The sequence below is a fragment of the Oryctolagus cuniculus genome, chromosome 5 (genome assembly GCF_051225735.1).
Source record: "Oryctolagus cuniculus isolate XC-2025 breed Fujian yellow rabbit chromosome 5, ASM5122573v1, whole genome shotgun sequence".
NCBI classification, from domain to species: Eukaryota; Metazoa; Chordata; class Mammalia; order Lagomorpha; family Leporidae; genus Oryctolagus; species Oryctolagus cuniculus.
Genome location: NC_142871.1, coordinates 22,318,871 through 22,345,119, shown reverse-complemented (window position 1 = coordinate 22,345,119; position 26,249 = coordinate 22,318,871). Strand labels below are relative to the sequence as shown.

General features: G+C 36.6%; 1 protein-coding gene across 3 annotated transcripts in view; it reads right to left on the bottom strand.

Moving 5' to 3' along the window:
- The window catches only part of SHPRH (SNF2 histone linker PHD RING helicase), a 98,095-nt gene that overhangs the window by 43,315 nt on the left and 28,531 nt on the right, over nt 1-26,249 (bottom strand). For all 3 annotated transcript variants that reach the window (XR_016233658.1, XM_070074610.2, XM_089332587.1), the window contains 7 exons: nt 20,181-20,344; nt 19,813-20,069; nt 18,575-18,696; nt 6,489-6,577; nt 3,121-3,213; nt 2,112-2,219; nt 1,471-1,613 (listed from right to left, as the gene is read on the bottom strand). Coding sequence is in view for 2 of the 3 variants with exons in the window: in XM_070074610.2 (XP_069930711.2) it covers nt 1,471-1,613; nt 2,112-2,219; nt 3,121-3,213; nt 6,489-6,577; nt 18,575-18,696; nt 19,813-20,069; nt 20,181-20,344 (976 nt within the window). In the remaining variant the exon portion in view is untranslated. The remainder of the gene's footprint in view (nt 1-1,470; nt 1,614-2,111; nt 2,220-3,120; nt 3,214-6,488; nt 6,578-18,574; nt 18,697-19,812; nt 20,070-20,180; nt 20,345-26,249) is intronic.

Below are 26,249 nucleotides of genomic sequence, written 5' to 3'. Positions count from 1 at the left end.
ATAAGAATTTACAACTTTTTAGTAGTTTCTGTGTGATATAAGAAAAACAACTTCAAACATTTTTAATATTTTCTTACCTAATTTCACAAGGCTAGCAAAATACATATGGATTAGCTTTTAAACTAAATAAAATGAACTGTAACTTAAATGGCAACTTATCTTAGAAGAGAGGGCTTAATAGAGAAAAAGGGGGTCTGTTTAGAAGCACATATATTCTCCATGTACCTCAGAAACAAGCAGCTCACTAGGCTCTGAATGGTCAAAAAAAGATGATCACTGGCAATGGACGTTAAGACTAGGAGTTAAGATAATAATTAAGACACCTGCAGCCTCTATCAGAATCTGTGGCTTGACTCCCAGCTCCAGCTCTTGATTCTAGCTTCCTGTCAATGCAGACCTTGGACAATAGTGGTGATAGCTCAAAGTGACTAAGTCACTTCCACCCAATGGGAAACCTGGATAAGCTCCCAGCTCCCAGGTTGTGCCCAGCCCAGTCCTGGCCTAGCATTAGAAGTATCGATCAGTGGTTAGGGGGTCTCTCTTGCCTGTCTGACTCTGTCATTCCCGCCCCACCCCCCCCACAAAAAAAAAAAAAGAGAGAGAAAGTTGGTGATTATAATAAAACCCATGAGAAATGGGGCAGAATTCCTTTGACAGACCTTTAGAACAGCAATTTGGAATAGTAAGTGAAAACATTTTAAAACCTTGCACAAATATTCTTAGGCTGAATTTCTCACTGAAAAGTACAACTAATGCTAAGACCGACCTCTCACATAGGGATGTGATTTCAGAGATAATCAAAGATATTTTCTCTGTCTCCCTAACCTAGAATCTACAGTTCCGACATGACACGAATTCCCAAATCATATAGACATTCTTAATCACTCAGGGCACTTTTGATAAATAAGATTGTACTTGGAATGAATTATTTACTATTTATATATAAGATAAATAGGTCAATTTATTTCTAAAAATGTTAAAGAATGGTGACCATTGATGAGAAGAAAGACAGGGAAGAGACAGCAAGTAACTCTACAGTACAAAAACTGGACCACAGATATTTAATGACATTTAATTCTTTGGGAACGATTCACACAGCAAGAATGCCTTATGTCAGGAATGCAATTGTCCTAAACAAAGCCTATTTTAAAATTGTGTTTAAAACTGCCTTTGGGTATAGTCAACAACAACAACAAAAAAAAAAAAAAAAAAGGAAAAGAAAGAGATAAAATTTTAAGCACATTTTAAAATAAGCAATAAAGAGAGAATATGTTAACAGTTGTTACTGTATGGGAAAGAGTCTGTTTTATACTTCTTATTTTTCTTTGAAATGTACTTCTGGCAAAATATAAAACCCGGATGTTGATAACCACAATGTATTCTGATATGTAATTGCTCTTCTAAATAAGCAATGATCTGAATACTTCGGGTGATTATTCATAGCTATTGTACTTCGTACTATTTTCTTACTTCTCTGACATGGAAAGCTTGTCAGTTTGTTGCTTGTAGTTGCTGGTTATTTCATTTCTTACTCTCTGAACAAGTTCCTCACCAATGGCAAATTCTAGTGCTCTATGTATCACATTCAGCCACCAAGGAGAATTAGAACGAATCTGTAAAAAGGCAACAGTTGATCAATTAATATTTGTTTTAGTACTCATTATGTTTCCATCATTTTAGGAATCTTTGCTACTGATTTCATAAAAAAGAAATTTTGTTAAATGAAAAATGGCACGTACTCCATAAGAAAAATATTTATGGTTCTAATATTCTAATATGGTAAAACAAAGTATTTTGGAAAATCAAAAGCAGGTAACCGAAGTCTTTATGTTCTTCAAAAGGCAACTTGTTACACAGCCAAAGTAAGAAACTCCTCATAGTTTAAATGAAATAAAAGAGAACCTCAAAATAGTTCATGTATCTTTGCATTTGTCCATTCCACTAATAAATATTGCTGGTAATAAATAAACTTGTACTGTGACACTGTATTAGGTACTAAGTATTCCAAGATGAATGAGAAATTTAAAGCTTCTCCACAAACAAACAAACAAACAAAAAGGTGTTATCTGGATACAAACACAAGTAAGAAACACTGCATTTTGGGTACGAACCTTTCTTTGGAGCTCACGTATGGTCTGTTGCACAGGTTGTAAAGCTTGCTGGCCTTCGGCGACTTCTGTGTTGCATTTACTCATATAGTGTTCTCGCAGCTGTTTGGCCTGTGTTAAAACAGAAAACCAGTGTAATTTTACTCTAAATCTAGAAAATAATTTAGTACTATGTTTCAAGAACAAAACTGGGGAGATGTCAGTCAAAGATACAATCATTTCAGTTAGATAGGAGGAATAAATGCCAGAGATCTATTTACAACATGATGATTATTGCTTATAACAATATATTGTACAGTTGAAAATTGTTAAGAGTATATTTGCAATGATCTGACCATAAAACATTTCAAGTTTGTGATGTAAAACATGTTAATTAGCTTCACAATTCCACAATTTCAATGTATATCAAAACATCATGTATACTGTAAATATATGCAATTTTTATTTGCAGACTAAATGGTTTACAAAAAAAGTAATAACCACTGTAATCAAAGAACCATATGTACTTAAACAACTTTATAAATGTACTTTACCTAGTTGATATAAATAAAGACTCCAATTATAAATTCAATATATTCAACACTCTTTTTTAGCTTTGCTCTTTTTCTTTGATCTTTGAAAGGTAAAATTTTCTGCAGAATAGCATAATAAGCTATTAACAAGTAAGTAACTTTTTATCAGTCTTCTCAATGAGAGGCAAGATTTATTGAACAGAGAACTTCTTTGAGTTTATGTTTTGCTTTACATAAGACACAGCAAGGTAAAGAAAAAAATCTGTTTGCTTATTTGCCAACATTATCATATAATTGCAAGCAGGTCACCAGAAAAGCAAATATGTAGTATTGCCATTCTCTATATCCAAAAGCATCTCAAGCAAAATTTGGTATGTCAAAGCAACAGGAAAAGATGTTCACATTTACTTAAGTGTTGAATGGCTAAGAAAAATCAACTAAATGGATCATAAAATTTGAAGAAACACATTTTCTTTCACGTGAGAGTGAAAACCTATTACCTCTTCCTCAAGTCTGCCATCTCGCAAGGTAGGAGGTATCCCTGGGTGCTTGGCTATCAACAATTCCATCAAGTTATGGGTAGCATGAAGTCTCTACAAACACATAAAAGGCAATAATTTGACAGTCAATAAAGTGAGCTTTAAATAAAATCTACTTTTATAATATGGCAATCAGGACTAATACTACATAAAGATCATCACCAAATACTTTTGCTTTAAAATAATTTATCAACACTTTCAGAAAAAATGATGTTAATTATAGCAAAGAACTTAAAGCAAAATGATATGAATTTTCTACAATTAAAAATATGAAGTCTGGGTCTGGCACTGTGGCAGCTGTGTTAAGCTGCAGTCTGCAGTGCCTGCATCCCATGTGGGTGCCAGTTCGAATCCTGACTGCTCCCTTCCAATTCAGCTCCCTGCTAATGCCCTGAGAAAGCAGCAGAAGATGGCCCAACTGCTTGGGCTCCTGCACCCATATGGGAGACCTGGAAGAAGCTCCTGGCTCATGGCTTCAGTCTGCCCTGTTGCGGCTATCTGGGGAGTGAATCAGAGGATGGAAGCTCTTTGTCTCTGTAACTCTGCCTTTCAAATAATAAATAAATACATATAAACAAATGAAGTCCTTTTTTTTTTTAATTTGACAGGCAGAGTTAGACAGTGAGAGAGACAGACAGAGAGAAAGGTCTTCTTTCTGTTGATTCACCCCCCAAATGGCCGCTACGGCCGGCGCGCTGGGCCAATCTGAAGCCAGGAGCCAGGTGCTTCCTCCTGGTCTCCCATGTGGATGCAGGGACCAAGCACTTGGGCCATCCTCCACTGTCTTCCCGGGTCACAGCAGAGAGCTGGACTGGAAGAGGAGCAACTGGGACTAGAACCTGGCGCCCATATGGGATGCCAGCGCCACAGGCAGAGGATTAACCAATGAGCCACGACGCCGGCCCCCCACAAATGAAATCTTATGAAGTATGGTTAACATTTAGCAGAATATGTAAAATAGACATATTTCTTCTACTATATGTACTTTTGTCTATGTTTGAGAAAGCCAAATAAATAAAATAAAGGCTGACTGCACTGAACTTGATTCCTTTTCTACTGAGAATGAGCCTTACAATTACATTATGATAAAAGTAAGAACAATGAAATAAGAAAGAACAGGGCCAGCACTGTGGCGCAGCGGGTTAAAGCGCCGGCCTGAAGTGCTGGCATCTCATACAGGCATCGGTTCTAGTTCTGGCTGCTCCTCTTCCAATCCAGCTCTCTGCTATGGCCTGGGATAGCAGCAGAAGATGGCTCAAGTCCTTGAGCCCCTGCACCTGCATGGGAAACCTGGAAGAAGCTGCTGGATCCTGGCTTTGGTTCGGCACAACTCCGGCCATTGCGGCAATCTGGGGAGTGAACCAGCAGATGGAAGACCTCTCTCTCTGTCTCTACCTCTCTCTGTAACTCTGCCTTTCAAATAAATAAAATAAATCTTTTTTCGTTTAAAAGAAAACAGGGTTGTGACATAGATATGTTGAACTTAACTGCTAAATAGGAGAGGAACTATAGGAGAAATGGGTAGAAGGAAGAAAATTATACTTTATATCTCTCTATTAGATATAATACACTTCTCACTCTGTTAGTGAATCTGCAGCTCATTACAGGATCCCTCTGGAGTCAACAACTATGAGAATCAAGTCAAAGTAGTTTCTATCTGTTAACATTTTACTTGGGAAGATAGATAACAGCTAAAAGATGATTGGAAGCATCCTTCTGGTAGGATCTAGCTTGGTGCCAGTGATTTAAGACTTTAAAGGTTCATTCTGCTTGACTACAGACTACAGACCATACTAAATATCACGGTACAGTCAATCTTGGAAGAGTTACTTCAGGGGCCAGCACTGTAGTGCAGCAGGTTAACGCCCTGGTCAGAAGTGCCAGCATCCCATATGGGTACAGGTTCGAGTCCCAGCTGCTCCACCCGATCCAGCTCTCTGCTATGCCCAGAAAAGCAGTAGAAGATGGCCCAAGTCCTTGGGCCCCTGCACCTGCGTGGGAGACCTAGAGGAGGCTCCCAGCTCTTGACTTCAGATCGGCGCAGCTCTGGCCATTGTGGCCAACTAGGGAGTGAACCAGAAGATGGAAGACTTCTCTCTCTCTCTGCCTTTCCTCTCTCTATGTAATTCTGACTTTCAAATAAATAATAAATAAATCTTTAAAAAAATTTACTTCAAATGTGGTAGGTGTTTTCAACATGGATTCATAGATAATAAAACCAGTGACATTATCGGATTTAATGGCAAAAAGAAAAGTACACAATATTAGAGAAACTTGAAATGGCAGGAAGTTGTCCTATCTTTTCTGTCTGTGCTTGTGCAAGAGGACTTCTGCTATTGGTGGTGAAGCGGGAATACTTAACATTCTATTTCTACCACTTCACACATTTTATCCCAAAGAAATAGAATGGCTAATCTAACTGGACGGAGTAAGACATTCAAGAAGCCAAGCTCTTTTAGTGAGTGGCATTACTGTGACTAAAAAGCAAGAACCCTCTCCCTCTCCCTCTCTTCTGCTCTCTCTGTAACTCTTTCAAATAAACAAATCTTTTTTTGAAGGATGGTTCAGGGACTGTCTTCACTCTTATTCCTAAGAATGTAAGTAGTCTTGTACTTAATTTTCTGCTCCTGCTACTCCCTCATCCATTCCTCCTAATATCCCACTCTGGCACATGTGAGTGTATAATTCTCAAGGTCTATATTCTGAGCAGTAAACAAGTGATATCACCTGAGACTCAAGCCTATGTCAAGGGTATTCAAAATGATCTTTACTTCCTATTTAGCTGGAGAGTCGTGTCTATGGAAACATCTGGAAAGAACCATAAAGGAAAGGAGAAACAAGTGTTATAATTCAAATATCCAAGTTTCCCTGAACAGACCCCTAAAAATTAAATTAGAAGACCACTGTATAGGCTTTATTATAATTTAGTTCCATGGCTGAATTTAACTATTTTTCTTTCTTTTTGGTGAAAATCTTGTGAACAAATAGGCCAATGTTCACATGCAAAAGTGTTAAAAACTTATCTACTCTTTGAAATACAAATAATTTGAACTATTTTTCAAACACAGATTACAGATTATTCTTGTCAGACTTGTGGCCAAAACTGGCCTGAGTAGACGCAATACTAGAGAGTGATTCTCACGCTTTAGAGTGTATGTGTACAGCTCACCTTGAGTGCTTATTATAAGACTGAATCCTAAGCTTCCTTCCCAGTGATTATGACCCCAGTCTGTTACCTTTTGTCACCTAAAATATTTAGCAAAATTATTTTGTAAAAAAAATACAAATGAATATTTGTATATACTTGAAAGTGTTTAGCTTTTACTCACTTGAAGGGAATCAGTTTTGAGTCTTCCTTTGTGCTCCTCAGATGAGCGCAACACTTCTCTGTACAGTTCTGCTGCCAAGGCATATTCACCTAGGAAATTCAAAGGTAATTAAAGCATAAAAAGTCATGAATTTTGCCCCCAGTGTCACATATTTACTGCCTTTACACATCTAATACAACTAATAGAGAAAGAGAGTGAGAGAGAGATATCTTCCATCTGCTGCTTCATTCCCTAGAGCCACAACAACCAGGAGCTTCATCAGGGTCTCTAATGTGGGTAAAGGGGCCCAAACACGTGGGACATCTGCTGCCGCTTTCCCACAGCATTAGCAGGAAGCTTAATCAAAAGTGGAGCAGCCAGGACACAAACCAGTAATCATTTGGAATGCCAGTGTCACAGGCAGCAGCTTTACCCACTACACTACAACACCAGCCCCATAACTATTATTTTTTAAAGGGATTTGACTTCAGTACTAATATTTTTAAAAAGACTTATTTTTATTTGAAAGGCAGAGCAATAGAGAGGGAATGACAGAGAGAGGGATATCTTCCATCTACTGGTGCTCTATCCAAATGGCCATAACAGCCAGGACTGGTTCATACAGAAGCCAGGAGCCAGGAGCTTCATCCCAGTCCCCTACATAGGTGGCAGGGGCCCAAGCACTTGGTCCATCATCCATTGCCTTCTCATGAACTTTAGCAGGAAGTTAGATTAGAAGCAGAAGCAGAACAGTCAAGACTCTAACTCGCACTCTGATATGGATGCCGAAGCAGCAGCTTAACCAGCTTTGCCACAGTCCTAGCCCCCTTTGTATTATAGTTGCTTTTTAAATTCTACAGCATGTGATGTCTTTGTAATATATTTACATCTTAAAATTATACTTAATATTAATTATGACACAGATACTAACTAATATAAGATATAAATAGAGGAAATATGGTAAGGGATATATGGTGATTCTTTGGATTACTACCTCACAATTTTTATTTTGTAAACTTACAACTATCCTGAAATAAAACGTTAAAAGTAAATTTGTGATTAAACAAAAACTCCTCTGGAGGTCTTAAAATTATACTGAAATATATTTTGAAATCTATTTACAATCAAATATATTTATAATGTTTTAAAATGACACTGAAAAATTCTGGATTAACTTGTAATTTAAACAAATACTTTTCTGCTTATTGAATTTAAAGGGTGCTAATTAGTAGTCATGATGTTTGCTGTTAACGGTAACTTTAGGTTAATTATAAGCATTTATAAATATTCAAAACTCTGTGATTAGCCTATACACAATTCTTATAAAAATAATATATTATTTTGTTCTTGCAATTAGATAAAAATAATGTATAATTAAACACTCTATTTCAAAAACTTGGGGATCTTCTTTCCATTTCAGGCCAAACAAATCAGAGTCCACCGGAGATGCATCCTGTTATTTACAGTTCATAACTAGAAGTTCATTATCAATTAAAGCATAAGTTTGTAAAATACGGCCTATGAGTCATATCTGTTTTGTGACAAGTGAAATTAAATTTCAGGACCCATGAATAACGTTTCATTGGAACTCAGTGAGGTTCATTTGTTTAGGTAGTATCTGTGCTGCTTTTACACTACAATAGCAGAAGAAGTAGCCTTGCTGAGACCCTATAACTCACAATACCTAATATATTTCCTCTCTGGTTCTTGAGAGGAAACAGAGTGATGATACCTAAATGAAAGGAGATGAAATATTTTTATTGGTTAGAATTATGGAATCAATCTTATTAACTGCTTGTAGGAAATTAAAAATTCACCCATACAATTAAAATAAAAATCTCACTGGCAAATAATAAAATAGGAGAAAAATTGTAGATACATTCAAGTTTCTACTGCTGAGAATTTTTTTTTCACAATCGTCACATTCATTTGCCTTTTTAAAAACTTCAAACTAATTTCACTGATATATATTTAATGACATATACACAGAGATATACATCTCTTTGTAAATTTTGTAGAAGCCCTCTCTCTTTTTTTGTTAAATATATACATATAAAAAGCTGCATGAAAATATAGTTAACAAATTTCATCACTTCAAACATTTTTAAATGTCTAGTTCAGTGGCATTTTACAGTTCACCGTTATTCAAAATGCTTTTTATATTTTTAAAAATATTCAGTTCTACCAGTTATTTAATGCAAAGCTTTCTAAAATATATACCTTCACAATACTTCAGAAATCAAACAACTCCACTCACTCCACTCACTCTGATGAGGGAGATTATTTTCACAATAATAAAATGTCATACTAACGTAGGAATAGTACTTAATTATAGTTATACACTGAAGTTTTTTTTTTAGTTTTAAGATTCTTAAACCTTTTCAAAAGACACACAGATTCCATTAGTAATGACTGTCACTTTTAGAAAATAATTCTTTTAACAATTCTCCCTTCAAAATTACACCTTTTAATGGAGGTATAGTGTCTAGCCTGTAACAGAAGCAGCTGTACTTGCTTCACCTTAGTATTTGTTTTTACATTTATTAAAATGACATGCTTTCTTAGAAGACACAAAAGTACACATATTCAATAGATTTAATAAGTTTAAGCCAAATTTTGAAATTCCCTTTCTTGGCCACTTGATGGCACTAACATTTCCAAATAAACATAATTTATTAGATTTGATATTGTCAACCTCATTTTTTTCCAGAGCATAAATATAAAAAAAAAAAACAGTTCAGATCTGGAATAATACTATATGTTTAATAGCATAGTCAGTGAGGATGTTAACATATGCATTATATATTAAATATATACATTTATATATACTATGAGGTCACATCATAAAGTCCATGAAAAAACAGAATTAAAAGATAAGCTTATTTTGATACAAATATTTTTTGAAACCCATTAAGAATATTTCATAATATGTATTTTTCAAGGACTTTTTTTCATATTGCATGGACTTCCAAAAATTTTTTGTACCAAAATAAGCTTATCTTTTAATTCCATTTTCCAAGAACCCTCAAATAAGCGAATCCCTATAGAGGATGAAATTAGGTTCCTTTTAAAAGTCAGACCTTGCAGTGCCGGCACACCAGGTTCTAGTCCCGGTCGGGGCGCCGGTTTCTGTCCCGGTTGCCCCTCTTCCAGGACAGCTCTCTGCTGCGGCCAGGGAGTGCAGTGGAGGATGGCCCAAGTACTTGGGTCCTCCACCCCATGGGAGACCAGGATAAGTACCTGGCTCCTGCCATCGGATCAGCGCGGTGCGCTGGCCGCAGCGCGCCAGCTGCGGCGGCCATTGGAGGGTGGACCAACAGCAAAGGAAGACCTTTCTCTCTGTCTCTCTCTCTCACTGTCCACTCTGCCTGTCAAGAAAAAAAAAAAATAAGTCAGACCTTCACTGGTTGAGCTCTCCATCAGCTCTACATAAAAGGAATCTCTCAGGAGTGGGGAAAATTTTTATGCCAAGAGCCATTTGATATTAATAACATCGTTTGTTTGCCATACAAAATTATGAACTTAAAAAACTAGCCTGCTATAAATTTACTGCATTTTGAGTCTCACCTGAGGTTGTTTTGGCAGGGCCAAACCAAATGATTTCGTAGGCCTTATATGGCCTGTGGGCCAGATATTCCTCACCCTATGCAAGTTAAATACTTCATGTTACTTTTAAAAATGGATGATGTTTCACCTACCATAGAATCAGTGGAAACTAAAAGTAGCAAACCTATAATTAAGTTTATAATTATAAATACAGAATAGACATATCATTTATAAAAGATAGTCTGGTATGAATTTCTCTTAATAATCAGCAATAGTTTGCTATAGTTCTACTCACAGAAAGACAAGGCACTACAGTATAAATGCAGGGGAAACCATCTGAAAAGACCAGTGAGATAGCTTCTGTTACACAACAATATGCTATTTTGCCAAGCAAGAGCAGTGATCTGGCTGCAGTGCAACGGTGTTTGGAAATGATCAGATGAGCAACACTTTTTTCCAATCCTCATAACATAGATAGCTTCATACAGGGAAAGGCAAAAAGAAATCTGAAAGGCCAGGGGGAGAAATCCATTCACTGTGTAAGCCTTTGCGTCATAAGAGCAGAATAAAATGAAGAAGGCAATTGTAAAACCTAGATAGGAAAGCTGAAATTTATTTTTATTACAGTGGTAATCTACAAATACTGTACTACTCCATTTTACACATTTTTAACTGTATGGGCCTACTATTGATATTGTAATATTGAGGTTTATAAATATAGATGGCAATTTGGTGAAGAAGCAGATACAGCATAATAAAAAGTACTATATGTTTAATTTGAAATCAAAAGATCCAGGGCATATTCAGTCACTTACTAGACATAATTTTGGGAAAGCCTTTCTAAACACAGTTTCCTTAGGGAAAATGGATATAACATCTAAATCAAGCAATTATGAGGATAAAATAGTATATTTGCATGAAAGTGTTAAATATAATGCAAAATGCTTATAGAAAAAAATTCTCAGATATAACGCAAGGTTTTAATGATCTGAATATAAATAGTACATTCATCATTCATGTAATTTCTAAGACAGGCATATGTATTTCCTTTTTTTTTTTTTTTGATAGGCAGAGTTAGACAGTGAGAGAGACAGAGAGAAAGGTCTTCCTTCCGTTGGTTCACCCCCTAAATGGCTGCTACGGCCGGTGCGCTGCGCCGATCTGAAGCCAGGAGCCAGGTACTTCCTCCTGGTCTCCCATGCAGGTGTAGGGCCCAAGCACTTGGGCCATCCTCCACTGCCTTCCCGGGTCACAGCAGAGAGCTGGACTGGAAGAGGGGCAACCGGGACAGAACCTGGAGTGCCGGCACCGCAGGTGGAGGATTAGCCTAGTGAGCCACAGCGTTGACAGAGCATACATATTTCTAATCTGTGATAATCAAGTAGTCTACAGATTTTAATCACAATTATTTCATTCAATTAACCTGGCACTGAGAAAAGCTGGTTTTAGACATTTTATATTTGATATTGTCCCCAAAGTTTAATTTTTTAAAAAAATTCTCTATTAATTATTTGCCTTGTTTAGTCTTTTTCTCTACTGACTGTAAAGCACACATACTTTTATACTGATGCTGGGAACATGCTTAACATTGAGATAAAAATGATGATGGTGATGATTGACTATAACCAAGAATTGTTAAGAGAAAAACAAAGCTGCAAACATTGGCAGCTAAATTGAAGACTTTTCAGGTAACATCCTAGATGGAAAATTTGTTTACAAGTTGCTTGTGCTATAATTGAACCATTTATCATTATGGATAATATGTCCTTTTCTCCTATTAGTGATAATACTTTGCATTGTGAGCAAGTTCAAAATGGTAAGGATCTTAGGTCACGTCATATTACTATAATCAGTAACATCATGTTCTAAGTTTTTATAAAAAATTTTCTACGAGTTTCCACACTTCATATTCAGATACTGAGGAAGGTAAAGCATACAGTATTATCTCTATTTATTGACAGGGCAACTGAAGAATAATACACTCATTCAGAATTACAACAGCAGCAGAACAGATGAGAAGCCATATTTTCAATTCTAACCTAGAGCTACAGAAATAGCTCAGCTGCTGACGGCTCTAACACAAACCAATATGACACAACCCAAATATCCAGGACAGTAACAATTAATTTTCTAGTTATGATTCTGTTACGCAGAAGAGCAAATAACTAAAGACAGGATACTCAGAGAAAGAAGCTTTGACTATTTCCTTATACTCAACAGAAAGCACGGCTTCATGCTTGTATATATTGTGGATCACTTGGGTCCCTGCCTTCCATATGGGAAACCTGGATTGAGTTTGGACTCCTAGAGATTGCAAGTACTTGGGGAGTGAACTAGCAGAAGAAAAAGCGATGTTACTTTTTTTTTTTTTTGAAAGATTTTATTTATTTATTTATTTGAAAGTCAGAGTTGCACAGAGAGAGAAGGAGAGGCAGAGAGAGAGAGAGAGAGAGAGAGAGAGAGAGAGGTCTTCCATCCACTGGTTCACATCCCAACTTGCCGCAAGGGCTGGAGCTGCGCTGATCCTAAGCCAGGAGCCAGGAGCTTCCTCCAGGTCTTCCCATGCGGGTGCAGGGACCCAAGGACTTGATCCTTCCTCTACTGATTTCCCAGGGCACAGCAGAGAGCTGGATTGGAAGTGGAGCAGCACTGCAGGTGACGGCTCCACCAGCTACACCACAGTGCCAGCCCCATGAGACCTCTCTTTCAAATAAATAAAAAGAGAAAAAAATTCTGGGCAAGTGATTTTTTTTTTAAGTCTTACTGGGTAATTGAAAATAGCGGCATCTTCTCTCTCTGACTGTAAGCAAGTTGACTAATTTAGTAGTAACCCTTGTAGAAGGTCTGAGGGAACTACCATTTATCAAGAAATGCCTTTGTAGCTCTAACACAACGGTAATTCTGCACATTTTGACACAGAATGAAGAAACATTAAGCAGGTTACATACACTAAGCTATCAGTGCCTGAGCCTGTACATCACTTCACCATTATGAAATATTTATTCACATGATTTCAAGGACCATATTCTATTTAGCTTGAGAGAGACTAAAATCAAATGATCTGAACCAAATCTATTATAATAGGATTTAGAATTTTTTTTCTTTTTAAAGATTTATTTATTTATTTGAAAGCTACAGAGGGAAGGAAAGGGAGACAGAAAGATCTTCCATCTACTGGTTCACTTCTTAAATGGCTTCAACGGCTAGGGCTGGGCAAAGCTGAAGCCAGGAGCTTCATCCAGGTCTCCTGTATGGGTGGTAGGGTGCTTGGCCCAGTTGCTGCTTTCCTAAGCACTTTAATAGGGAGCTGGATGGAAAATGGAGCATCCAGAACTCCTGCTGGCCTTCAAAAGGGAGACTGGTGTCCCTCTGCATAGCCTTAACGTGCTGCACTACCATGCAGAAATTACATCAGTAATCAATCTCCCCATTACTATGGCGAGTCATCATGATACAAAAGCTAAAAATCTACATAATATCATATCATAAATGTAGTAACAGATTTTAAGTAGTTGTTAGAGCACTTAATGATTCATTACAGTTGCAAAAAACATCTTAGTTCAGATAAAAAAGTTATCATGAAGAAAATGGAAAATTTCTACAGAAATAAACGATTCTAACAAAAGGTGGAGGTACAGAGTTGAAATCCAAGTTCACCATTTAAGTGGAGGTCAAGGAAATGAACAGAATTAAGAGTAAATGAAATAACGGAAAACTCATTGTACAGTTTTACTCTCACCAGCAGCATATGAATGAGAATGGGAATTCACAGAATTGTTCCACATCCTTGCTAATATCTAATCTGTTTAATTTGAGCCATTCTAAGGGTACAGTATTCTTATACTTTCAATTTCCAGATTTAATAATTAATGATGTTGAATATGTTTTAATGTGCTTCTTGCCATCTCTATTCATTCTCTGAAATGTGTGCTCATACATTTTGCCTATTTTCATTTGGCTGTTTTCTTATTAGATCAGAAATAAGTAGGACTATTTCTAGACACCATGCTATCTCATTGGACAACTCCGCTAACTATAAGAAAATGCCAGTCTTGATTGCCAGACTTAGTCTCCAAAATAAGGTAGTATCAATCTTCTGTTTCATTCTTTTTCAAGGTTTTCTTGACTACTGTACTTCCATACAAATTTTAGAATACACTCTCAATCTCTATGAAACAGCCTGCTGAAGTTTTTTTGGAGAAATTTTAACTGTGTTGGCTCTATAGATCAACTTGAGATGAATCAGCTTTTTAATAATAATGAAACTTTTGATCCATGAACATAGTTTCACAAGGTATTATTTAATTTTTTATCAGCAATTCCAGTGTTTTTGTACTCTTTTTATATGGGTCTTCTTGAAACTGACTTCCTATTTTTTATTACTGTGAATTATACTGTTACTACAATTTCTAATTGTTCATTCCTGATGTGTAAGAATAAAACTCAGTTTGGTATATTCACTTTGTAAATTTCACTTGTTAGCTCTATTTATTTTTAAAGGATTTATTTTATTTATTTGACAGAATTACATACAGAAGTAGAGACAGAGAGAGAGGTCTTCCATCCGCTGGTTCACTCCCCAGATGGCTGCAATGGCCAGAGCTGCACCGATCCGAAACCAGGAGCCAGGAGCTTCTTCCCGGTCTCCCACGCAGGTGCAGGGACCCAAGGACTTGGGCCATCCTCTACTGCTTTCCCAGGCCAGAGCAGAGAGCTGGATTGGAAGAGGAGCAGCTGGGACTAGAACCAGCACCCATAGGGGATGCCGGCGCTTCAGACCAGGGCGTTAACCCACTGCGCCACAGCACCGGCCCCAGTTCTGTTTTTTCTATATAAATAGTGTTAGTGTAAATAAAGGCAGTTTAATTTATTTATTTATTACCCAAGTTGATAATTTTTTTTTCTCTACCTTTTTGTGCACTGAAAAGAACCTCAGGCTCAATGTTCACAGAAGTGGTGAGAGGGAACATCACTGATGTCTTCACGATCTCACAGGCAAAAGATCCCATTTCTAATCATTAGCTAGGACATTAGCTATAAGTTTCTATAGATGACTTTTATCAAGTTGAGAAAACCTTTGATACTTATATTGCTATCAGTTTTTATCATGAATGGATGTTGAATTTTGTCACATATTTTTCTTATAATAATTGAAATTATTTTCCTTATTTAGTTGTTACACGGTGAACTGTAGAAGCTACTTTTCAAAAACTAAACCAACCTTGCATTCCCGGATAAACTCCATTTAGTCATAATACACATATTAATCTTTCTATATATTGCAATCATTACAACAGTTTTTAAAAATTAATATGAATCTATGTCCATAAGTGGTATCAGCCAGCAATCATATCCGTTAATGTCTTTGGTTCTATAATCAAGATAATGACTCCTCATAAAATAAGATGGAAAGTAGTATCCCCCTTCTCAATTTTTCTGGCTGGTTTAAACAGACATTGTATTATTTATTCCGTAAATGTTCAGTAAAATTTACTAATCAAGTGATGTGAGCCTAGAATGTTCTTTGCTGGAAATTTATTTTAACTATAAAAATCATCTATTTCCTCTTGTGGGCTTTATCTATTTAATCTAAGTTGTTAAAAGTTTTTGGCATAAAGTTGGTGATAATATTCTTTCATAATACTTTTAAATATTTATGGAATCTTTAATGATCTCAAAGAACCAGGTTTTGATTTCATGGTTTTTCTCTATTCAGTTTTCCTTTTAGTTGATTCCTGCACTGATCTTCATTATTTCCTGTCTATTGTGCACTTTTTACTTCATTTGCTTTCCGTTAAAAGAAGTTTCTTAAGGTGTCAGTTGTCTGAAACTTTTCCTTTTCCAAGAATGTGTTTAGTGCTATAAATTTCCCTTTACTGATTTGCTACCTTCTACAAATTTGGTATTTTATTTTATTCACTTCAGTATACTTCCTAGTTTCCCTTTCAACTTATTTTTTAACTCTGGGGTTATATAAAAGTGTATTATTAAATTTCCAAGTATTTAGGACCTTTCCATTTATCTTTGTTCTATTGAGATCTCATTGAATTCTACTGCTGTCATACCAAAAACATGTCATTAGATTTGAATCCTTTTTAATTTATTGATTTGTTTTATAGCCCAGAATATCACCTATCTTGGTAAATGTTCCATGTGTACTTAAAAATAATGTGTTTCTTCTATAGTTGGATAAAATATCCAATAATGCTGTTAGGTCTCGTGTTGATGGTCTTATGTTGTTATGTCCTTATTTATTTCTTGTTAACTTGTTCTGTAAGTAATTGAGAAGGTTGTTAACATTTTTTACTACAATTATGAATTTCTTAATTCTCATCAGTTTTATCAATTTTTATTTTATTTATTTTGAGTACTGGTTTTGGTGCCCAAAACATCTAGGTATTTTCCCCGCCAGAAATGAAATAACATTCTTCATCCTTGTAATATTCTTTACTCTGAAATCTATTTTGTCTGATAGTAATAAACCACTCTGGCTTTATTTTGCAAGTATTTACAAGGTATACCGTTTTAATCTTTATATTTGCACTTTTAAATATAAATGGGATTTTCATAGATAATATATTGTGGGATATTGCTTTTGTTTTTTTAATGTAGTCTGATAATCTCTGACTTTCAACTGAGGTATCTAAGACATCACATTTAATATAACCATTGATATACCTGGGTGTAAATCTGACATATTATTATTGTTTCCAAACTGTCTCATCTGTTCTTTATTTGCCTTTTCCTTTTTTGCTTCCTTTTATCTCCTTTAGTCTGATGATTTTTAACTATTCATTTAAAATTTCTTCTTTTTGGATTGCAATTTCCCACAATAGTGTGTCTTTTCACAATTGCTGTAGGGTATAAAATACATATCTTTGACTTGTCAAAGTCTCCTTTATCTATTACTATATCGCTTCAAAAATAGTATAAAAACCATTAATTACATACCCATTTCTTCACTCCCAGACATTGTGCTATTACTATATATTTTACACTGTTATAAAACCCACAATATGAAATAATCATTATGTTCCTAAATCTGTCTGTATATATGAAATGCATGAAATTTGTATACCTTGAATAAAACTAAGAAAAAAATCCACAATATATATTTTCTTCTTCAGGGATTCCAATACATGAATATTAAGCCATTTGAAATTGTCAAAAATCTCAGTTATGTTCTCTTCAAATTTTCAATCTTTATTCTCTTTGTTCTTCATGTTACATTGTATGTATTGCTAATTTATACTTAAACTTCACTGACCATTTCTTCTCCAGTGTCTAACCTTCTATTCATTTTTTTTTAGTTATTTATTTGAAAATTTATTTATTTATTTGAAAGGGTTTCAGAGAGAGGAGAGACAAAGAAAGACCTTCCACCTGCTTGTTGACTCCCCAGATGGCCACAACAGCCAGGAATGGGCCGCACGGAAGCATGGAGCCAGGAAGTTCATAAGTTTCTCACATGGGTAGCAAGAGCCCAAACACTTGGGCTATCCTCTGCTGCTTTTCTTAGGCCATTAGTCGGGAGTTGAATTGAAAGTGGAGCATCCGGGACACAAACTGGCACTCACATGGGATTCGGTGGAGCAGCCGGGACACGAACTGCCACCCCAATGAGGTGCCAGCGTCACCCACTATGCCACAATGCCGGCCCCATAGTCTTCTATTTATTAAGTATATTTCCTACATCAGACATTGAAATTTTTCTTGTCTAGAAGTCTGATTTTATGTTATCAGTCTGTCAACATATTTAATCATTCCTCTACAACCTACAGAATACAATTCCTATGGTTCTTATATTTATATTGGAAATCATCATCTTTATCTAGAACATACCTGACACACAGATGTTTGTTGAGAAAATAAATTTACAAGCAATGTTATTTTTAAATTAGTAAATATTTCCTTAAATGTTTTATAATTTCTATTTCTAGACATTTTGATAGTTTTCAGTTCACTGTTAAAGACTAAGTTTATCAATTTATAGCCAAGTATTGTTTCACATCCTAATTTCTCTAAAAAACTCATAAAAACAGAAATCAAGGAACTTCTATAAGTAGAAGCATCTGGCCAATGCACATGTGGATTTTTAAGGTTTTTCAACTGTTCTGCATTAACTGCTCTCAATATTCAGCTCAACCTATTTTAATTACAATCAGTAATCTGAGAGGCAGAGAGGAGGGAGGATTTTCATTTCTCCTATAATGAATCCTGTTCAGAAAGTAATCAGAAAATAATGCCTTGGTGGGTTAAGCTACTGTTTGTAATATCTGCATCTCATACTGGAGTGCTGGTTTGAGCATTGGCTGTTCCCCTTTCGATCCAGCTTCTTAATAATGCCCCTGGGAAGGCAGCAAAAGATAGTTCAAGTGTTTCGGCACCTGCCACCCTTGTGGGAGACCTGGCTGGACTTCTTGGCTCCTGGCTTTGGTCTGGCCCAGCTCTGGCTGTGGCAGCCAGTTGGGGAATGAACCAGTGGATGGAAGATTTTTCTCTCTTGATATATGAAGAAAGTAATTGGAAGAACCAGAGATAACAAAGCAATCACCTTCTACCTTTAATGATATGGATGCCTGCTAAGCCATTGAGAGCACAGACTAGCTGCCGATGTGCTTCTTCACATTCAGTCCCACATTTCTTCTGCAGAGATGTCAGCAGCTCTTCCATTGTCATGGTGCTTTAAAAAAATAAAAGGAAAAATGAAGGGGGAGGGGCAGATTGTTCAAAACTAGAAAGAAAATCCCAGGTGTTATTTCAACGGAATCTTTTTTCACACAAGATCAATAATAAAAATGTTGCATACATTCATTTTGATCATTACTGCTTTAAATTTAATTATCTTTATTCCAACAAGCACCCTTCCCTCTCTCTGATACCATCACAGTTTCTCCCATAACACTCAAGGGAGAATGAAGTTAGATACAACACGACATATCAGAATGGGTGACAGAATGTGAGAATGAGTCTAAAACCCTTCACTGCAACTTAATTAATTAACTTCTTTAAACCTGAATTTTTCCTTTCATTGTGTAAAAAGGAAGATTCTCCAAGGACCAGGTCAAATATCAACTCCATCAGAAGGGTATCTAACCAAAGTCAAATAAATAGAAATTGTTTCCATTAATGTCCATAGCAATTTGTACATACACCTTAGGAGACTTACCACGTTTGCCTTATGTTATAGAAATCTATCATCTTGTCATTTCCTTTATTTGTCTATAGTCTGATTAAGCGCAAGGAAAAAGTCAAATTTATATATTTCTTATAGGACGTGAAAGGGTTTCTTTCTAATACTCAGTGTTAAAATGAGGTCAGTTCCTAATGTGCAGTCTGATGCACAAAAGAATTTCTGGGACAATGGAGTATCATCGACATAAACTCCTTAAAGTTTTCACAAGAATAATTAGAGATAATAACACATTTGTAAGGAAAATATTTAATGTAAGCTGATTCCCTGATGTGGAAATCAAGAAATCTAATAAAAACAAAAGCCTTTCATAGTTGGAGGGCAGTCAAAAAAATTACAAAAACAAACAAAAAAACAAATAAAACTACTGCAAAACAATCTACTTTTAAAAGAAATATTCAAAACCATGCAAATAATTTTACTGCAATTCTCTTTCACAAATGAGGTTCTGTACCAAAGAAAAATTACCACACCAATAAAACAGCAACAAAAAATTGAAAACTCATTTAAAAGTTTGTCAATGAAATTCTAGACTGGAAAGTTGATTACATAAACAGTTTATTATTATAATATTATCAATCAGTGTAAGAAAATGGGTAATCAAACCTTTTTTGGAGTGGCAAGAACTCCCCACGAACAGCCTGTGGGTGGCAGCAGGCCTGCCTGAGCCTAAGTAATGGGTACAGGATGGAGGTGACGGTCCTTCTGTCCAGGCTGCTGAGTTTCAGAGTCCAGTCGGAAATCTTCCTAAGTTTTACCACTGCATCCTGGCAGCACACTTCATGCTGACGATGATAGAAATGTCTTTCCACTGGAGAAAAGTGGAGCCAGTGTATTTCTTCAGTTTGAGGTGGTATTTGGATCTGCAAGAGGAAGGCAAAACAAGATCTCAACCTGAAAATTTAACTTTCCACTCCATTTCCTTTTTTCTTTCTATTAGATATTCGTAATCAATAAAAACTTAATGCACTGACTTGGTCAATCACATCTTTCTTTGCAGACCTCCAGAGTATCTTGGCAATAAAGTTGTAGAGGGGTTGCGGATTGTTCTTGCAGTAAGGCCGATACAGAAGTCGAACCCACCAGTGTTTGATACAGTAAGGTTCAATGCCCAGGAAGACCACTAACCCAAAGAGATCTGAAAAACAAAAGTACATTGAGAATACTGTTTTGGCATTTCTTCATTATTATTTTTATTTTATTTTATTTATTCCAGAGAGAGAGAAATACAGAGAGAAAGAAAGACGGACGGACAGATAGCAGACAGAGCTCACTCCATCTGCTTGTTCATTCCCCGGATGCCTGCAATAGCCAGGGCGGGGCTGGGCCAGGGTCAGTTAGGAGCCAGGTGTTAGGAGCTCAAATCAAACCTCCCATGTAGGTGGCAGAGATCCAATTACATGAGCCATCACTACTGTTTCTCAAGGTCTACAATGGTGGGAAGATGGAACTGGGAGCCAGTTCCAGGAATTAAACCCAGTCACTCCAATATGGGATGTGAATGTCTTAACTGCTTGGCCAAACAAATGTCTATCCCTTCATTACTATTTTGAATAAGCACTTTCACAAACATTACAGAGTACATTCCATGAATTAAAATACAGATTTATAGCTCTCAAAGTTGAAATTCAACATTAATCCAGTTTACATGTCCAGATAATCTACTGTGCTCTAGGTTTTGTTCCAGATGTTAAAATGTAAAGTTTATGAAATCATTACACAAAGCTTGTACTCAGTTCAAAACTACCACAGAGGTAAGACATAAAACTGCTTTATTAAGCATGCTTTGTAAGAGATACATTAATATATATCATGGTCTGAAACCAACAGATGCAAGATTTTCTGGATCAGAAAAAAAAATTCTAATCTAACATGGAGAATATTCTCTGACCCAATATTCCTCACTCTGATCCAATAATTCCACTTTCAGGAAATGAGCCTAAGATAATCATAAAAAGTATAGAAAAGATTTACTCACAGAGTCATGTTCATAGCAACAAAATAAACATTAATTCAAGCAAATAAATTATCGTGTCCACATAAAACAGAACTATTTTTCTTTCCTGATCCAGCAGGCCTTCTATTAGCTTTAGAGCATGGCATTTCTTATAGATCACTTGACTGGGCACATATGTTATTTTTTCCCCACTTAATGTATATTAAGCAACTTTCTATCTATTTAGGATGATTTTTTAACATGTGGAAAATTGCTTGGGATGTAATGTTAAATGAAAAAAAAAAGGAACAAAATTATGTATGCAGTATGAATTCAAATATATAACGATTTACATAGAGAAGACTGAATGTGGTTTTTTTGTCAAATGAAGGTTAAGGGTAGATCTAATTTTCTTTTTTTTTGTATTTTTTTTTTTTATTAATTTTTATTTTTTTAATTTTTTTTTTTTTTTTGACAGGCAGAGTGGACAGTGAGAGAGAGAGAGACAGAGAGAAAGGTCTTCCTTTGCCATTGGTTCACCCTCCAATGGCCACTGTCGGCGCGCTGTGGCCAGCGCACTGCGCTGATCCAATGGCAGGAGCCAGGTACTTATCCTGGTCTCCCATGGGGTGCAGGGCCCAAGTACTTGGGCCATCCTCCACTGCACTCCCTGGCCATGGCAGAGAGCTGGCCTGGAAGACGGGCGACCGGGACAGAATCCGGTGCCCCAACCGGGACTAGAACCCGGTGTGCCGGCGCCGCAAGGCGGAGGATTAGCCTAGTGAGCCGCGGCGCCGGCCCCTTTTTTGTATTGTTAAAATTTTTCTTAATGTACATATATTCTCCTTAGAAGTCATAAGAAATTAATTAAAAAAAAAACTATAACCTTTCCTTCAAGATCTGTTCTGAAAATGACCAACAAATACTTAGATTCCCTTAAGTTGCTCTGATGGTTCCTGGGAGTTAGTAACATCTAAAAGAACCAAAACATTACTGCTTATAGGTAGAGATCCACAAGCCTACATTTTCAGCTCATATCAATCCAATTGCCTACTGGTTACCTCTTCTTTGAAGCTCCAAAGATCCTCAATCTCAACATGTCAAAATCAAATCGAGAATCATTCTGCCTGAACATACTTCTCTTCTAGGTCTTCTCCATTGGTGAATATTGTCTGTATCAACAGACTTATGCAAGTCAGAAACCTTAGCATCTCCTAATTCATCACCAAGTTTTGTTAATTTTCCCTCACCCACTTTTCTATTTACTCAGGACAAAGCTAGGTCAAATCCAAAGTGCTGGCACCACATGCCTAGATGACTTACAGCCAATCTACTGATATCCCTATGTTCACTCTGGTGATCTTCTAAACCATTCTCCACACTGCAGCTAAAGTGATCTCTTAAAATACAAATCCAACCATAAAGTAATCCACAACCACTGTGATTAAACCCTTTCATTAACTCCTGTTATTTTTAAGAAAATGAATAAAATTATGTCATGACTTACAGGTTCCTCTATCGTCCCTTTAATTTCCACTATTCAGTTTCTCAACACACAATCTTTTTCTTAGTTCTTTGTACTCTATTCATACTAACTCTCTTTCAGTCTCTTGTTGCCATATGTTCGTTATATTTTCTGTTCCCTCTACAACACAGAATTCTTTCTTTGCCTCTTAGCTCATGTTAATGTTTAAGTCTCTCAGTTCAGCTCACTTTCTTCTGTATCCCTAGTACAAGAGGTTATAAAATAAGATATCTTGCTTATGAAATTTGATATAGTTAGAATTTTACATTTTTGGAATTTGTGAGTTATCTTGATAACAATGTAAGATATGCCTAACTAATACATTTTCTAAGCTGTAAGAAAAATAAGGTTAGGGACTTTGTCTATTTTTGCTGATCACAACCCACAAAGAATAATTAGAATAACAAATGTACTGCAAAGCACTTGCTATTTAAAATCAACACTTTCAAAGAAACTAAAATAAGTAAATGATTACATAAAAGAAAAAACAAAACTAGAAGTAGAAGTAGCTTCTGTTCATTGATTATTTAATATCTGCCAAGTACTATATGCTAAATGATTTATGTATTTTAGTATAATTAATCTTTAGAATACTTTATTTCAAAAATTAAGAAAATAAGGATTTGAATGTTTAAGTAAATTTATTGACATCCAACAATAAGGCAGGATGTGAACCCAGATTTATACTCATACATCCACCAAAGTCAAAACTTTATACATAATATACGAGAGTATATTCTACCGACATGGAATGCAGTGGTGGGTGGAGTGGGCAATATTCTTATTTGTTTGACTTTTCAGGTAAACTAGTAAGATTTTAGCCTGTTTGCAGGAACATACAAAAGATGTAACAAGGTCTGGCACCATGGCTCATTTGGTAAATCCTCTGCCTGTGGCACCAGCATCCCATATGGGTGCAGGGTTCTAGTCCCGGTTGCTCTTCTTCCAGTCCAGCTCTCTGCTGTGGCCCAGGAAGGCAGTGGAGAATGGCCCAAGTGCCTGGGCCCCTGCACCCACATGGGAGACCAGGAGGAAGTACCTGGCTCCTGGCTTAGGATCAGTGTAGCTCCGGCCGTGGTGGTCATTTGGAGGGTGAACCAACGGAAGGAAGACCTTTCTTTCTGTCTTTCTCTCTCATTCACTGTCTAACTCTATCTGTCAAGTAAATTAAAAAAAAGAAAAAAAAAAAAAAAAAGAAACAAAATGAAAATACCCTACCCTCATTTCTTCATTCTGTATGTGGACAGTTGGGACTGACAAGATCTCTGAGTTACTATTAATTAATAAATCATCATTCTTAACTGAAGTGGAAGGCTGCAATTTTGCCCCCCATAACCATGTCCAGAGACATTTGTGGGTGTCAGAATTGCAGAAGTGCTAGCAGCATCTAGCAAGTAAAAGCTAAACATCTTAAAAGGTGCAACAGTCCTCAACAAAAAATTATCTGGAATAAAATGTTGATACAGTCAAGGTTTAGAATCCCTCATCCAGGGACCAGAGCTGTGGCTCACTTGGTTAATCCTCTGTGTGGCACCGGCATCCCATATGGGCGCTGGGTTCTAGTCCCGGTTGCTCCTCTTTCAGTCCAGCTCTCTGCTGTGGCCTGGGAGGGCAGTGGAGGATGGCCCAAGTGCTTGGGCACCTGCACCCTCATGGGAGACCAGGAGGAAGCACCTGGCTCCTGGCTTCGGATCAGTGTAGCTCCGGCCGCAGCGGCCATTTGGGGGATGAACCAATGGAAGGAAGACCTTTCTCTGTCTCTCTCTCTGTCTAACTCTGTCAAATAAATTAAAAAAAAAAAAAAAAAAAAGAATCCCTCATCCATAATGAAAATTAAACAACCATTGAGAATTCTACTCCCAAATACAACAGAGTAGTAAATCACAGGTTAACATCCCCAATACAAGAACTATAAAAAAACATGCACTTTAAAAGAAAAAAAGTTTTAAAGATATAAGACAGTTACTGAAGTAAAGAAGAAAAACAAGTGAAATTTCAGAAAGTTTGGAAAAGTCTCTTTGAGCATGAGGAAACTTTTGGGACTGATAATCTTACTGTGGAAATAGAATCATAGCTATAAATACATATATATAAACTTTTCAAATTTCACACTTACATACTTAGTTTTAATATGTGTCACTGATATATCAATCCCAAGTTGCTTAATAAAGCTATTTCTTAAAAAAGTTACTTGGGGACTGGTGCTATGGCACAGTGGCTAAGCATCTGCCTATGGTGCTGGCATCCTATAAGAGTGCTGGTTCGAGCTGACAGTCCAGCTCCCTGGTGATGGCTTGAGAAAACAGTAGAGGATGGCCCCACTGCTTGGGCCCTTCCACCCACATGAGAAACCAGGAAGAAGCTCCTGGCTCCTGGCTTCAAGGGCTGGCACTGTGGTACTGTGGGTAAAGCTGCTGCCTGCAGTGCTGGCATCCCATATGGGTGCCAGTTTGAGTTCCAGCTGCTCCACTTCCTATCCAGCCCCCTACTAATGTGCCTGGGAAAGCAGCAGAAAATGGACCAAGTCCTTGGGCTCCTGCACCCACCTGGGACATGTGGAAGAAGCTTCTGGGCCCCTGGCTTCAGATTGGCCCAGCTCTGGCTACTGCAGCCATTTGCAGATCAATCAGCAGATGGAAGTCCTCTCTCTTTGTCTTTCCCTCTCTTTGTCTGTATGTTGCCTCTCAAGTAAATAAATAAATCTTTTTTAAAAAATTGCTTAAGAATCTGCTAAATGGTGACAAGAACTCAAAACACCTGCATATCTTACACTTTGAATTAAGGTGCTTAAAATAAATTTTTCTAATAGAGAAAGTGATATAATCTCTTTAAAACCTGTATGTAGGAGAAGAGTACACACAAACTAAATGTCCAAGAAGACTAGTTGAAGGAAATATGATATAATAATGGCATAATTAACATTTTAAATTAATTTTTAAATTATTTTAATTAATTTTATAATTAATAAAATTATGGTTCCAAAACTTATGGATTTAGAAAATGAAAATTATGATCCCGATTTTTATAGAGTCAAATGAAATTTGAAGTACAAAATAGAATCAGAAAACAGGGAGAATGCAGAAGTCAGACCCATAATTATTCTGTTTTGTACCTACTATTTTGAAACTGCATTCAATTTGAATGTGTATTTTTTGATAGATTTATTTATTTGAATGGCAGAGTTACAAAGAAGAAGAGGCAGATAAAGAGAGGTCTTCCATCCTCTGGTTCACTCCCCAAATGTTTGCAATGGCCAGAGCTGGGCCACTCAATCAGAAGCCAGTAGCCAGGAGCTTCCTCTAGGTCTCCCTCACGGATGCAGAGGCCCAAGCACTTGGGTCATCTTCTACAGCTTTCCCAGGCCATAGCAGAGAGCTGGATCAGAAGTGGTGCAGCCAGGACTCGAACCTGTGCCCATAGGGGATGCCGGAAATGCAGGCAGCATTTTTACCTGCCACATCACAGCGCCAACCTCTGAATCTGTATGTACAAAATTTAAGCAAGTATGAAAATTGTTCAACTTAAAAAACACTATACATCTATCCTCATATATGCAAACAAAAAAATAATAAGTTTCATTTA